The sequence below is a fragment of the Psammomys obesus genome, unplaced genomic scaffold, assembly GCF_907164565.1.
Source record: "Psammomys obesus unplaced genomic scaffold, mPsaObe1.curated_primary_1811, whole genome shotgun sequence".
In the NCBI taxonomy this organism is placed as follows: domain Eukaryota; kingdom Metazoa; phylum Chordata; class Mammalia; order Rodentia; family Muridae; genus Psammomys; species Psammomys obesus.
Genome location: NW_026585504.1, coordinates 4660716 through 4677043, shown reverse-complemented (window position 1 = coordinate 4677043; position 16328 = coordinate 4660716). Strand labels below are relative to the sequence as shown.

The 16328-nt window shown below is 43.0% G+C and overlaps 1 protein-coding gene across 3 annotated transcripts in view; it reads right to left on the bottom strand.

Moving 5' to 3' along the window:
* Slc23a2 (solute carrier family 23 member 2) overlaps positions 1 to 16328 on the bottom strand; it is an 89864-nt gene that overhangs the window by 40383 nt on the left and 33153 nt on the right. For all 3 annotated transcript variants that reach the window (XM_055608226.1, XM_055608085.1, XM_055608150.1), the window contains 2 exons: positions 8389 to 8643; positions 2172 to 2270 (listed from right to left, as the gene is read on the bottom strand). In XM_055608226.1, the coding sequence (XP_055464201.1) occupies positions 2172 to 2270; positions 8389 to 8496 (207 nt within the window). In that variant the 5' untranslated portion in view covers positions 8497 to 8643. The remainder of the gene's footprint in view (positions 1 to 2171; positions 2271 to 8388; positions 8644 to 16328) is intronic.

Sequence of the window (16328 nt, the reverse complement as noted above, 5' to 3'; positions counted from 1 at the left end):
AGACCAACTTCTCTGCTTCCTGTTTGTGGTTCTAGAGTTGAGCTCTAAGCTGCCTGCCTGCTGTCATGCTCCCTGCGGCAATGGTCATAGCAATGGTCATATGTTCCAAATAAACTTTGATCATGGTATTTTATCACAGCAATTAAAAAAGTAACTAACACAATATATTTTTAAGAATTACTGTTACCTAGCAATCAAAGTAACAGGAAACAAAGATGTTCCACAAAAAAGGAGAGAGGTGACCCTGGAGCTCTGTCTGATGGATCTAGCCCACAGGGAGCTACTGACTCCATGCCTCCTCACCCAGTATCTCTTCAAAGGGGGCAGGGGCATTGTCTTAGGGGTTGAATCCATTTCCACAAACATGGTGCAGCTCTGCCTCACTGTCTACAGTTTACAGGTGCAATCTAACGAAGCTAACACTTGACTCAAGTGTTACAGAACAAGCATTGGCCTCTGGTCCAGCAGCAGATATGGGCAGGCTTGCACTGCTGAACTGCTGAACATGCTACAAAGGCACTGTCTTTTGAAATGACAGAGAAAGTGCAACATGCACAGGACTGGAAAGGATTGTCTCAGGGGGCCTGGGCTGCTCAAACCTTACTCTTTCAAAAGAAGGTCTGGCCTTACCTGACACCAACTCCTAGCTGATTTGCTTTGGTTCTTAGGTCTTAAAAATAATGTTATTATTTCCTTTTCCCCCTCTAAAGCCTTGGGTAAGGTAACAGTTTACACAAAAATGTAATCTATGGCAGGGTCCTTGGGTCACCTGTTTTCATCAGCCTGTTCTCTAAGAAGCTAAAATCTAAGCTCAGCTCTACCATGGCTATCAATACCTAGGAGCTGGTTCTTGATCAAACTTTTCATGCCAAAGCTCAGGTGAGCCTCCATAGGTGGCAACATTATATGACAGCTATCCTACATTATGGGAGAATTACAACACTACCTACCTGCCTACCCTGGAGGAGAGGTTGTGCATAGTGTCTCTCTAACTCGGCTATTTGTCTTTTTCCAACCAGGACTTTAATCTGCAGCTTCTCTCTAAACACAACTGTGAGGATGAGAGCTGAATGGAGTCTATGCATCATTAAGAAATGACTGGACCCAACAGCACTTTCTGAAACACTTGTCTACACTGACAGGACTAAGGACGTATTGGGCTGACCACACATGGTAAATTCAACACTGTCATATATCTTATACAAGTAATAAAACCTAAGAGAAAAATAAACTCCTTCCAAAGTATATGATGTAGTTTGCCTGATCAATGCCCCCGAAGTTCCATGTGTTAAAGGCTTCCTCAAAGGTGACAACATCCTTAAATTTAAGAGAGACTTCTTAAGTACTCTGGAAGCTGGGGTAGAGGACTACAAACAAAGGGCAGTTTAGGACAAAAAAGAAAAAAAAAAAGCAAAGCACAGACACAAAAATCTGCATTCTTGAAGTGTACTGTGGAACCCTGCTTGCCCTGTCCCTCTTCTGCTTCCTGGATCAGAATGTGAGCACCTGCTCTTATGTGCACTCAGGGCCCACTGGGGCGACTTCTACTTCCAGACCTCTTAAGCCAGAACAGAACTCTCTATTTCATTACAGTGATGCAAAATATCAAAAATATACAAACATGGTCACTCAAATTTTGTTTAAAAAACAAAAATGAACAAGCACAGCATATATATGTGTGTATATACAAATACATATCTATAATCAAGTATATATATATACATATACATACACGTATGTAAACATACATACATGCTTTTGAATGCCACATTGGTAGTTGAACATTTTGGATTTCAAGATATCCATTTTAGGTACACTTACCTTGTACTTTTATTCCTATTTAGAAATGAAAGTTGATACCCACAACATAATGGCAATTTCCTTCGAGTCTGAATCACCTCTGTAATCAGACTTGACTTTCCGTCCTCAAGCTCTTAGCTGCTGTTCTCAGGCATTCTGGCTTTTTACAAATACCTAGATAATGACTCTTAAGAGCTTTTAACCTTAATTGCTTCTAAGACAATTAAAGCCAAGTAATTATGACTCTTTCATTACAAAACAAACATACAAACACTCTCCCATCCCCAGGAAGATACAATGTCCCCAACCGGGACATTCTTGACCCTCCAGAAACACAGGGTTGGGCAGTAGGAAGGAGTGAGCATGGCTACCTTTTCTGCGATGCCATTCTCTGTGGTGTAGATTGCCATGAGCTCAGTGTCTTCGTTGTCCTGTTCTCCACTGGACGTGGCCCCACCATTGATCACCACCTGAGGAGAAAGGCTACACTGAGAGGCTGTTTCATCCCTTGCCACTCTGCCGTAGAGAAATGTGGTTTTTCTAAAATTCTTCTGAGAGCCCTGAACTGCACTTAGCTTATCACAGCAGCAAAGTTTGTTTTCCTAAATGAACCTGCTGCGCATGCCCTATTTGAAATGGGGAAGTGTGCAGCTGCCCATCGGGTGCCCCAAAGGGGGATGCTAGGTGAGTCAGAGCCCATCAGGGAAGACAGAAATGGAACATTCCAAAGAAATCTCTAGACATAGGATCCCCAACAACATCCAGCGGTGTGTGTGTGTGTGTGTGTGTGTGTGTGTGTGTGTGTGTGTGTGTGTGTGTGTAAGACAGTGTTACAATGCAGGTGACCAGGTTGCTGCTGAGTGGTGGCGATGTCTAAGCTGCTTTGGTTAAGATCACTTCCTCAGGCAACTGCTTGTCTGCTCTAGAAAGAGGAAGTGTTGCATCAGAGTACTTTTACTAGGCAGCCTGTTATGTTTAGCTGCTTAAGTCACTGGGAAGCAGGAGGATTAACTCATCTTGGAACGGATTCAAAGGAGATCTAGCCCTGTGCTATGCATTCTTTAGTGGGGAACAGCATTATTTTTCTGGTTAGAAACAAAGTGTTTTCGTTCCTTAATCAAATGGTTCCATTCCTAGGGATCTCTTCTAAAGATGTAATACTGAAGGGAAAAAAGGGTGTTAAGCCCAAGAAAGCAATCACTGCTTAGGTATAACAATAACTGGTCATAAACTAGCTATCCCCAGATACTATCAAGAAAATGGACATTTATGTGTTTAAGTTTGTGGGTACCTGGGGAGGCCAAAAGAGGACATCAGATCCCCTGAAGCTCGAATTGCAGGCAGTTATGACTACCTAAGCTAGCTTGGGTACTGAGAACTGAAACCAGGACCTCTATGAAGCAAGTGCTCTTATCTGCTAAGCCAATCTTTCTAGTCCCAGGACAGTAATTCTTACATGGAATCTGTACATCAAAGAAAACCACATGTAACTTAGCTGTAAGTGGTAACAGCAGAATTACTTGCTCTATGCCCAAACTGTCCTGAAACTCATGATGCTCCTGCTTTAGCCTCCCAATGGCTGGCCCCGTGGGATGATGCCACTGCATATGGCTCCAAATACTTTTTAAAAACAAAGCTTAGAGGTCAGAAGGCAGAGGCAAGAGGATCTCTGGTTTTGACAGGTTTATATACCAAGTACCAGAGCCACATAGTGAGATCCTGTTTAGGAAGTATATGTATACATGTGTTTGTGTGTTCATAACTCAATCATACAAACTGTATTGGCTAGAAGAATATTATTGTAATAAAAATTCCATATATAAGAATTAGAGGGATGCCTTAGTGGTTAAAAGCACTGGCTACTCTTTCAGAGGATCAAGGTTCAATTCCCAGCACCCAAATGGGAACTCACAGCCATCTTATACATATAACTCCAGTTCTAGAAGGTTTACAGAATGAGACCCTATCTCAAAAACCACAACCTCAACAACAAAGCATAGATTAGCAAAAGACAAGTATACAGTTTAAATTCCAGCACTGTGAAATAATACACAGAAAGAGAAAACCGTGATGATGGTCTCAGACTCTATATAATGCAATATAGAGAAAAAGGGACAGAATCAACAACTCATAAAGAATACCCCAAATCAACAGAGGAAAGGGAGAGAGAGGGAGGGAGGGAGAAAGGGAAGGAGAGAAAGGGAGAGAGAGCTGTACAAGATCAAGCATAAATGGAGCAACGGCTTACAAGGTCCTGCACCTAGGTGAGAAAAACTGGCAGTTGATGGCTGCTGAGACAGGGAGTCGGTTTTCTTTAGGGGTACAGCCTCTTGTAGGTTGCCTAGGCTCTAGTGGACAGGCCGAGACCCCTTTGGAAGAACAATCCTTTCACAGGGGTCACATATCAGGTACCCTGCATATCAGATATTTACATTACGATTCATAACAGTAGCAAAGTTATAGTTATGAAGTAGCAAGAAAATAATTTTATGGTTGGGGGTCACTACAACATGAAGAAGTGTATTAAAGGGTCTCAGCATTAGGAAGGTTGAGAACCATTGCTCTACTGCCATGTACATGTATATCATAGCCCTCACTGGACTCTGTACATTATAAAGAAGAGGATGGGATGAAATTGGGGGAAGTATAGAACTTTTTTGGGAGAAGTAAGATGAGGTCAGAAAGTTGAATACAAACAAAACAAAATACACTGTATACCTGTACAAAATTCTCAAAAAATATATAAATAAAAATAAGCATACTGCTGAGTTCAAAACTAGTCTGGGCCTCATTGCAGGAAGCGGTCTCAAGAACAGGGAAGATGAGGAGGAGAGGAAGGAGGGAAGACAGGAAAGACACTCTGAAGTTGACATACTGACAAGAAAAAAAGTCGAAGGAACACTTTTTTAAAAAATTATAATAATGGCATTGGCAACAAGCCACGGGCCTCCCAAGTGTCCATATGCTTGGGCCAAGATCCAGAAACAGTAAGCTTTAGGTCAAGGACAGCAACAGCAGAACCTTTAATCTTTACTTCTCACACTACCTGGATATTCAGCTCTGTTATCATCAGTCTGTGACCATGCACCGTCCGCACACTGCTTTTTAAAACAGAAGAAAATAACAACATACTCTCCTGTATTAACAGTGGTTTTGTTAATCAAAGGGGCATTTTTACTTTCTTTTTATGAATTTTGGTAATTCTATGATGAACACAAGTTCTTTCTCCACGAGGGGGTCACTAAGAAGACTAAAGAGCTAAGCAACATAGTGGGAATAAAGTTCCTTGGACTGAGGAATTCCAGAGAGATTGCCAATCCACTTACTTTTGTAGCTCAATTTTTGAAAAAATTGAGCCAGCAAAAAATTAAATTTCTCATTTGAAAGCAAGCCCCAAGTTTTTAAAGTATGCCAGAAATCTCAGTTAACATACTCTAATTGGGGAAGAATTTTCTTATATTACTTTAAGCAGTTGTAGTGTGATTTAGAATTGTGTCTGTCTGTCTGCTTGTTTTGTTTTTGGAATAGGGCTTTGCTCTTGTTCAGGTTGCCCCCAGATCCATAATCCTCCTCCTGCCTCAGCCTTCTGAGAGCTAGGATTATAGGTGTAGACCACTGTCCCAGGCTGCTTACTTGAACAACTGGGTTTGTGACACTGGTTGCCTGTACTGGCTGCAGGAAGATCCACGTTCCCAGCCAAATTCAAGTCCGCACTTGAAGCTGCAGCATTCCACTCTGCACTATTCAAGCCACCGAGAAGCCAAAGAGGACACACGGGCAAGGTGAACCTTCCTAACATAACACAAAGCAACTGCAGTGGAGTAGCCTATGAGCTGAGGCCACCGTGCCTCTTGGGGGACAAGGATGTTTTGGAACAAGTAAGGAGGTGGTAGTTACAGAACACTGTGATTATATGTCTCTGACAACTCTATTTCAAATTTTATGTTATACAAACTCTACCTCAAAAAAAGTTTCTTTTTTGAGACAGGGTCTCAAAATGTAGCCTAGGCTAGCCTTACACTCCTGACTCTCTCTAGCCTTGGCCTCCTGAGTGCTGGGATTGCAAGAGAGTAGCACCACTATAGCCAACCTCAATAAATCTTAATTTTTACATGGTACCAAAACCAACAGATTTTAGCATAAGTTCACAATTACAACTACTCTCCTGATTCTTTCTATTCATGTACACATGACAGACGGTCCTTGGATTAAACAAAAGCTCAGATACTTATTTAAAAGACTATGTCCCAGGCAAACAAGACTCAATCCTTATACTCTACAGAAAGACCATCAAGAGTCCAGCTAGGAAATTCTAGCTCAATTTAGGAAGCTTTGGGGAACCAGGAGGAGAGGCCAAGCACAGCCACTCTGGCTACAGCAGAAGGTGGACAGGGAGGCTGAAGTCAAAAGGCAGCATCAGGAGCTGAGGTAGGCAAACCCTTCAGAGCCTGATAGGCAGTGGCAGATGCGGGATTAACAGTGGTCTGGACAGGACAGTCCCATTCAAACATAAGGGCATAGGCAGATGCACCAAAGTAAAAAGGGGCTTTGAGGTGAATATAATAGGCAACAACTAGCCAGGGGCCAGATGCTGGGGCAGAAGATGTCTCAGAATGTACAAGGCTCTAGATAAAATAACTAGCACCCTAAAAAAGGAGGAAAAAAAAAATCAATTTTTCAAGAGAAGTAGTGAGAGTGTGTGTGTGTGTGTGTGTGTGTGTGTGTGTGTGTGTGTGTGTGTTAAGGAACAAAGATAAAGAGCATTGGTGATGGCATACTATTCACTTTGTGATCTTCTGCACAGTCGTGGAATGCTTTGTAAACCTTGTAGGATATGGTTTTGATCTGTACTATTAATGAGGCATGTAGGATGAAGTGGCTCTGCGTAGCGTTGATTTTGGGCAGTGAGGTACAGCCAGATCAGGAATGACTTTGCAGGGGTAGGGTTGGGTATCTGGGCATATTGGTTCCACATCACGGAGATAAGAAACATAAAACATAGGTTCAATTCCCAGTACCCACATGGTGGCTTAAAATCCCCTGTAACTCCTGTCTCAGGAAATCCAGGCACTGCATGTATGTGGTACATAGACATACATGAAGGCAAAGCATGCATACACATAAAATAGAAGTCTAACAAAACAAGAAGGAAAACAATAGCTGGTTGTGGTTCTGATCTCAGTTTCAAGGGACTGTGTCTAGTAACAGCTGTTTTGCCTACAGAGTCTGGGAACTGTGGAGAACAGCTCATGATGAGACAGGAATGTACCAGAGACCTAGCTAAGCTGGCACTTGCAGCCAGCCCACTCATTAATCTATTAACTGCATGCATGAACAAATTATCCATTAAAAAGGGCAGAGCTCTAGCCTCCTCTTAAGAGCCCTACCTGGTGCCATCTCTCACATTTCCTAACAGAGATTCAATTCCAAGATGAGCGATTTGGAGGAAACAGGCTACACTGAAACCACAGCAGGCTGCTCTAAGCCAGTACTGGTTAGCCTCACTATGGAGAGATGTGACAATGCCTGACTCAAGGGCTTGGTATGTGCCAGCCAGACATTAGGCATCCTTACTGTCATCCACCCCTCTCTATGTGAAGGCTAGGACACAATCTACAGTTTCACTGTGGGCCAGGAACAGCCATGTCATAATGTTAAAGGACCAGGTGAAATACAGCCAACATGGCCACAGGAGCAGCCTGAGGAGACGGGGTTGAATGGTTGCAGGAGCCATAATTCCCAGTGAACTTATGCTGTAGTATCAGCTACTCCAGATAGTTTTGTATGAATGTGGCCACCAGAATGTCACAGAGGGCCATACAGGACTGTAAGAACAGAGGCTTTAAGACAAACTTCCCAGCAGAGAATGAGGAAGCCAAGGAGCTATTGGCACTTGATAGCTGCAGGGAGGGGGAAAGGCAGTTTTCTTTAATGATGTGAGCCCAGGTGGGTCAACCTGGGGAGCAGGGCAGTCTCAACCCCCAAGACCAGCTGGAAAACACAAACAGGACGCGGTGGGAAAAGAAAACAACAGAAATCTCAGAGTTGGATAAGAAGGGATGAGAGGACTTAGGGGAAAAGGGATAAATATATTCAAATTACATTGTATGAATTCTCAAAAAAACAAAAATAAATTAAAAAAAAAATAGAAGTTTTGCTGTATCAGCCAGCTTCAGGGAAGCTAATGGTGTGTTGGGTCTGAACTATATCTTTTAACATATAATACAGGATTCCAATAATGTCATTCATCCCTCCCAATTGAGAAGTTAAGTTGCAATTGAGAAGTTGTATTACATGTTACTTTCTAAAAGTACAGTTTTGGAGAAAAAAATGAAGACTCTCTCCAAAATACAGTAAGTACTGGAATGGCTTTAAAACATTAATAGCCATGTGTACTTAACCCAAACAGGTGCCCTGAGGCTGGCTGAGAGTATAGCCACTACTGGGTTGGCTCAAAGACAACGTCATAAAAGTCATATGAGGCAACAGATATTCAATGCCATGACGTTCCCTGCAAACACAAGTTGTGAAAGTTGTCTGTCCTACAACTACTCCAGAAAGGAACTAGAAAGCAGGAGACACTCTTACCGGGAGAGTAAAGAAGTTGGGGTGCTTCACTTCCTCTTCATATTTGCCTTCTGTGGACCCCCCAGCCTCCATTGATTTGGATGTCGTGTTCTTGCCGATACCCATCATTAAGGAAGGCTGAGCAACCTATACAGCTGTTGGCCTGGACTGGCTACAGTGGAGGCTTGTTCAAGCCAGTAGCTCAAGATCAGAGGTAGCTCTTCAGCACCTAGGACACCGGATTCTCAGGTGGGGACTTCTGTCATCTTTTATCACCTGCAAAAGATAGTGCAGAAAAGTCAGAGAAAACAAACACGGGATGCAGAGTCATCAGGCTCAGGCACAGAAACAGTCCAAGTTGCACCCAAAGAGCTGAAAAGATAGCACCAATACTTTTCAAGAACCCACCCTCTTCACCCGCAGTAAACCACCACAGTACTGGAAAAAGAAGCACGAAAATGGTGTGTACTAGGAATACTAGAAAGAAAATACTAGGAAGAAAAAAAAGAAAAAAGAAAAAAGAAAAAAAAAAAACAGCTGAAGATATTCCTCTGCTATGAATAAACCCCGAGTACTGCCAGAACATTCTCCAGTGATGAAAATGTTCTCTACCTGCCCTGCTCAGCTGATGTGAGTTGTCACCTGTTACTTACGGTGTCTTGTGCCAATGCAGAAGTGAATTTTAATTTACGTTTAAGACAATGCAGATATAGCCAACTTATCACAATTGGATGGCGACTTAGATAATTCTAAGTTCCCTACCTATGTCCTATGGAAGGCAAAAGGTATTCAACATCCAATGAAAGATCAAAAAAGACCCTTGGATTAAGTGCCTGTGCAGAAATTAAAGCAAGGCAACAACAGCTTGTGTTCTCAATTGATTAGAATACCACACACACACAGGAAGAGTCAAGGCATGCACTCAACCTGATAATATAGCTTAAAAAGGGAAAAGCCTCCCTCTTCCTCCCCAATGTGGAGTTCTTGTAAAGCTAAGAGGTGGGAAGAGATCACCACTACTAAATCCAAAATGGATATGACAAGCCTGAAGAATGTAAGAGACGGCAGTACTCAACAAAGAGACACCCAATATTCCAAACTAAAACAAAGCTAAGAAAAATTCAAAAGCAGGAAGATCCTGCAACAATTATCCAAACAAGTTTCAAAAGAGAAAAAAAATTAAAACAATTTCAAACCACGAAGCATAACCTGGACAATACAGCTAATCCACCCTGGATTTAAAAACACTTGGAAACTTGTCTTCAAAGATGAGAAAACACAAAGGATACCAGGGCTGGCATGTGTGCAGTAAAACATGCCCGGGGATGCCTAGCCTTTCATAAAGAAGAGTAATGCAGGCAGGCAGGGGTGGGAGGGCAGAGCACTCGCAAAGTGGTCTGATTCTTAGAATGGTCAGGGCTCCCCTCCACGAAGGAAAGCTTGACCTAAACTAAAGCAAGCAGGAAATTTTTTCTCAAAGATTTCTCCATTTGAGTTGGGGTGGGGTGGGGATGAGGGTGGATGAGAAGAAAAGACATGTGAAAGTTGAGTACTTGGCAGTCATGAGAGCAGAAAGGAAAAAACACACAGCAACCAGCACACTACGCCACATTCTTGTTTTTAATTTTTAATTTTATGTGTATGGGTGTTCTGCCCTCATGTCTGTACACTGTGCATGCCTGGTACCTGGAGGCCAGAAGAGGGCATCGGAACCCCTGTGATGGGAGTTATGTTTGTTAGCCTCCATGTAGCTGCTGGGAGAGGAGCCAGTGCTCTTAACCACTGTGCTATCGCCCAGGCCCCAAACTGCATTCTTGAACATAGAGAATCCAAGACATTCATCAAATTTCCTGAATCAGCTACTCATTTACATCCTTATCACACCCACATCTACTTAAAACAGTGGCTCTCAACAGGACCAGCTTGCACTCCAAGGGCAATATTTGTATTTGGCCACAAGTGGGAGAGAGCTGATTAGGAGAAGGCAGTGGTGCTGACCAACAACCTCCAATTCCAATACACAGGCTAGACTCTGAAGAAGGCTTTGGGGGACAGGGAAAACAAATGAATGTGGACAGAAAGGGCAGACAATCAAGTCCACATCCAAGTATGCAAGAATGGCAGATATGGCTGCAAGGTCAGAAACTGTGTACCCACATGAGATCAATGACTCCCTCCCCCCCACAGGAAGTAGTTTTGCATGGGGGTGGGGAGCAGAGACAAAATGCAGAAAGTGAAATGGAGGGATAAGGTAGAGGGAAGTTTAGGGATGTGTTCAAACTTGTGGTAACACATGACCAGAGAGATGGTTCAGCCATTAGGTTAATAGTACCTACAATGCTTGGAGACCTGATTTTTATTCCCAGCTCCCAATTAATTGTGACTCCAGTTAAAGAGACTCCAATGCCCTCTTCTGACCTCTGCAAGCATTGCACTCAAGTGCACAAACCCAAACTCAAACACACATAAACATAATTAAAAATAAAATAAAGGCTGGGTGTGGCAGTGCACACCTGTAATCCCAGCACACAGAGGCAGAGGCATGCAGATCTCTGTGAGTTGGAGACCAGCCTAGTCTACATAGTGAATTCTGAAACTGCCAGGTCTATCTCAAAAAAACAAATTGCAAAACTATATTTTAAAAATTGTGAGAGCTAGAAAAATAGCTCAGAATTTAAGAACACTTGCTGCTCTGGCCAAGGATCTAGGTTCAGTTCTAGCACCCATATGATGGCTCAGAACTGTTTATAACTCCAATTCTAGGAAATCCAATACCTTTCTTTTTACCCTCTTACAGTTTTTACACAGAAGTGGTACATATATACTCTCTCATAGACTCACACATATACACACAAGTAATAATAATCTTAAATTGTGTGTGTATGTATGTGTGTGCTTGTGTTGTGTTAACATAAAAAAGAAAATCTCCCAGAAACGCTAGCAGTAGGGGAAGTTTGCTAATTAATGTTGCCAAGGCTCCTCTTCCTGCTCCTCGCAAAAGAGCAAAGAATGAGCTAGGCTACATGCTGTCTAGGGCCACTTCTGTCTAGCGCCACCTGATCACTTATACAGAGGGGAAGGAGTGGCTGCGGGATGGTGATGACAATGATAGCAATAATAGCCATTTTCTATTTGTTAAGTGGCCACATAGGCCAGACACATCATATATCTCTCATACAAGTAACAATTATTTATGGTCTGTGATCATAATCTTATTTGATTTTCCATGAAAGAATTTGAGTAAAGACCAAAACAGAATGTTCCTGGAGCTACTGCAATGAATATTCATTTTCCAATAAGCAAAACTGATAAAAATTTAATCTCAATAACCCTAAAAATTCCTGAAAGAAGAAGCAAGAGTGGCTGTAATCAGCGCTGGACACTGTGGCGCAAGCCTCTAAGCCCAGCACACAGGAGGTGGAGGCAGGGAATCTTCAGTTTGAGGCAAGCCTGAGCTACACAGGAGGAGTCTGTCTCAAATATTTGAATAATTATATAAGGAATGGACTTTCTTAGCTAGAAACCCTACTACAGGGCTGCAATTTTAAAAAGAAGGTTTGTCCAGGCAGTGGTGGCACATACCTTTAATCTCAGCACCCAGAAGGCAGAAGCAGGTGGATCTCTGTGAGTTCAAGGCCACCCTGGTCTACAAAGTAAGTTCAAAGACAGCCAGGGGTAGGCAGAGAAACCCTGTCTCAAAAACAAAGATATGAACAGGCTATGAATGTATGATATGGTGGTGCATCACATACTGGACAGGTATGGATATAGTCTAGGCCACAACAGCTAATTCAGTACTCAACAATCAAGGAAAGACCTAAGATTTTTAAAAGTCTACTACGTGGTTGGTTACATATTAGGTCTCGGGAACTCTTCTTGACTTGGTAGAACTCTTCTTGACTTGGTATTAAGAATTTTAAAAAGACTGATAAATTTTATAATATAAAGTTCTTTAGATTTCTGTATAAAGAAAAATCAAATAAAATTAAGGGGCAAAATGTAACATGTAAGAAAGCATATACATATTTTTACTTTCTATCAATCTTACAAATGAAAAGAAACCATAATCTTTCATCTACAAATGAGCAGGGGGATGTGCTTGCAATCCTCAGTCCCCTAAATACAAACAGCACAGTAATGTCTGAGTCCTGTTTAAAGCCAAACGTGATGAAGAGCCACCTTTCCCTATGTCATCTATTCTAACACTCTCAATGAAAGGATGGTGAAGAACAGATATTCATACATTCCCAGTGAAAAATGAATTCATGAGAAGGTGATTTGGTTTTGTGTATCATAAGAGTTATGAATATTTGTGCTTACACTGGAGTCTTGGGACTAAACTAACAGCCTTGCACATGTTATTTAACTTAGTGGTATGGTAAAATAATGGTCCACTCAGAAAAAACAATGCTATATCTCTATTTAAAGACTGTGTAAGTGTATCAAAGCAGATGCTGAGACTCATAACCAAACTTTGGGCAGAGTGCAGGGAATCTTGTGAATCTTAGTAAGACCTGGAGAGGACAGGAGCTCTGCAAGGAGAGCAACAAAACCAAAAAATCTGGGCACAGGGGTCTTTTCTGAGACTGATACTCCAAACAAGGACCATGCATGGAGATAACCTAGAACCCCTGCACAGACGTAGCCCATGGCAGTTCAGTATCCAAGTGGGTTCCCTAGTAAGGGTAACAGGGGCTGTCTCTGACATGAACTCAGTGGCTGGCTCTTTGATCACCTCCCCCTGAGGGAGGAGCAGCCTTGCCAAGCTACAGAGGAGGACAATGCAGCCAGTCCTGAGGAGACCTGATAAGCTAGTGTTAGATGGAAGGGGAGGAGGACCTCCCCTATCAGCCAACTTGGAGAGGGGCATGGGAGGAGTTGAGAGAGAGAGGGTGGGATTGGGAGGAAATGAGGAAGGGGGCTACAGCTGGGATACAAAGTGAATAAACTGTAATTAAAACAAAAAAATAAATATTTAATTTTAAAAAAATGACTGTATAAGATGGACAGTGGTGGAGCCTGTCTTTAATCCCAGCACTCAGAAGCAAAGGCAGAGGGATATATGTGAGTTTGAGGTCAGCCTTGTCTACAGAGTGAGTTCCAGGATGGCTAGAGCTACACGGAGAAGCCTTATCTCAACAAACAAACAAAGGCACTTGGTAGAGGCTGGAGAGATGGCTCAGAAGAGCACTTGCGGCTCTTACAGAGGATTTGGCCTCCATTCCTAGCACGCACATGGCACTTCCTTAACTCCAGCCCCAAGGGATCTGATGCTCTCCTCCAGCTTCCTCGGGCAGCAGCAATGTACATGGCACACAGACGTAAATTCAGGCAAACACCGTACACGTAAGATAAATGAAGAAACAAATTAAACTGCACAGAAACCTTCCTTCACATGAGAAAATGTTCCCACAAAAAAAGAAAATTATAAAACAGTGATGTACAACCTTAAACTAAATGAAAAAAAGCCCATCACGCAAAGGCAACTCTCCCCTGTTTCTCCTTTGAGATTAGCTAGGTCTAGGGCAAGCAAACTTGGAAATAAACAATAGGATGATGGCTACCTGCAGCTTGGCAGGGGACGAAGAACACAGGTAAGGTTTCAGTCTTAGCCAGGTGTGGTAGGGAAGCCTCTAAACCCAGGGCTCAGTGGATGGAGACAGGTGGAGCTCTGAATTCAAGGCCAGCCTGGTCTACATAGAAAGTTCCAAGCTAGCCAGGGCTATGGAAAAGAAGCAGCAGCAATTTCTGAAGACACTCCCGAGGTGAGGACAAACCAGTACTGTGGCTAGATGGATGACTGTGTTGGGGATTTCATCCTCAGTGTGGTGATGTCACAGTAGCCAATAAGAAGACACTAAGGACTCTGGCCTTGAAGGGTGGCAGTTCTCCTGGAAACCCAGTTTCTTGTAAAAGAGATGCTATACATGGATGTCAAATCCTACATCACATTGTGAATTCCAGTCTTAACATGTGATCTCTCCTCCAACCCTAGCCATGATATCATCTGGCATGAAGTGATTATAGTCCGGCAAGCCCCTGGCCTTGCTGGAGCCCTGGATCTGGCCTTCTACAAGTTAGCCCATTCCGTTTAGACTGCTGGTCTCCCAAATTATGAAATAAATCCTCCTTTCTTTATGAATTTCTCAGCTTCAGTTAACTTATTATACAGCAAGCTTCAAGTTAAAATGCTTTCTTTCTACTGTGGGTCAGTTAAACCAAGTCTGAAAGTCACTGATGTTAAGTAAAACTCTATAGTGACAGAGCAGGAGTCCGCTCCCTGGATAGACTGTAACACACTCAGAGCAACAAGGTGACAGGGTGAGTGCACAGAGCAAGATGATGACACAAGTTACCAGAGGCCCTCCACAAGCATGGGAAGTGCCCACAGAACTAAATCTGCCTGGATCCCATACACACTGCTCACTCCAGTGACTGCAATGGAAAGGATGCCTTCATATCCCTAAGTGCTGATAAGCCCTTTGTCCTGTCTTAGCTTAGAAACCTGTTCTCTTTAGAAAAAGATCATTTGACTTTTTAAATTTTTTTTAATGTGTTTGAATGTATGTCTGTACACCATGTATGTCCCATGTGGTACCATGGAGGCCAGAAGAGGGCATCAGAACCTCTGAAACTAGTTACCATTGGGTATAGCAAATTAAACCCAAGTCCACTGGAAGAGCAGCTTAAGTGCTATGCCATCTCTCCAGCCCCCAAAAATTTAAGAGAAAGAAAAAGAGCATTTCAAGAGAAGCAGATGAAGCCTGGTTTCTGATGGGGGATCCAGATTTCATGCCAAGTTCCACCTCTGAGCCAGGTTCTGTCTGCAGAGCTACAGTAGAACATTTGCTCCGGAAGCCATCCCCCTAAGGCCTAGAGGTGCCACAGCGAGGGAGATGGTCACCCTACAGGTCAAAACATTCACTTACAGTCAGCTGGGGGAAGACTCTGACTCTGTGTGCAAAATGTCAGCACAGTGATTGTTCTGTTTGCTTGTACATACAAAGTCCTTTATATGCAAAGTTCACCAGCAATATGTGTGTGTGTGTGTGTGTGTGTGTGTGTGTGTGTGTGTGTGTGTGCGCGCGCGCGCACATATGTACACATACCTTACAGGCCAGGGGTTGACACTGAGTGCCTTCCTCAAGTACAATCCACCTGACTTTCTGAGTTGGAGTCTCGCGCTGAGCCTGGAACTTGGCAACTCAAGGTACACTGGCCCCCCACTGAACCAGGGGATGCTGGGGTTGCAAATTTCACTACTATACACAACTCTTTACACAGCTGGGTTCTAACAGAGCAAACTTAAGACCCTCATGCTTGCACAGCCAGCATTCTATGAACTGACCTATACACATTAGATACTTTATTGCCAAGTCCACCTGGAACCTTCCAGCAGAAACTGCTTCCCCAAACACTAACGACTCTGATCAAACCACTTTTCGCCTCCTCACCCTGGATGCCCCTCCCCAGCTCCAGTTGCCATCTACACTGGCCATGCTATCTCTAGTTCCCAGGTTTGAACTCAAGGGCCTGCATTCCTGAATTGCCTCTTCTTTTACATTTCTCTGGCACTTGGCATCAGTTCAGCTCTCCCAGAAGGCAGGCTAGGGACACAGTGACAAGTACATAAAGGCATTCACAGTTTTTAGGGAAACAACTTTTTTTAAAGGGCATTCTAGTCACATGGAGAAAAACAACACTTAGCTGCTGTTCTCCTGATTTATTCAGGGAAATCTTGTGGCTGGAATATGAAAGGGGAGGAGAGGTAGGGCCAGAATTAAAATATAAATGTAGGGCTTGTGTGCAACTCAGTGGGGAGTAGCTTCTTTGCATGTACAAGCCCCAAGCTTCATCTCTAGCACCCAAAAACAAACAGAAGACAATATGTTAATCATCAACCATCACAGAAGCCCATGGAAAACTAACTGTGTGTGGGTGCACATGAGTGTGTGCATACA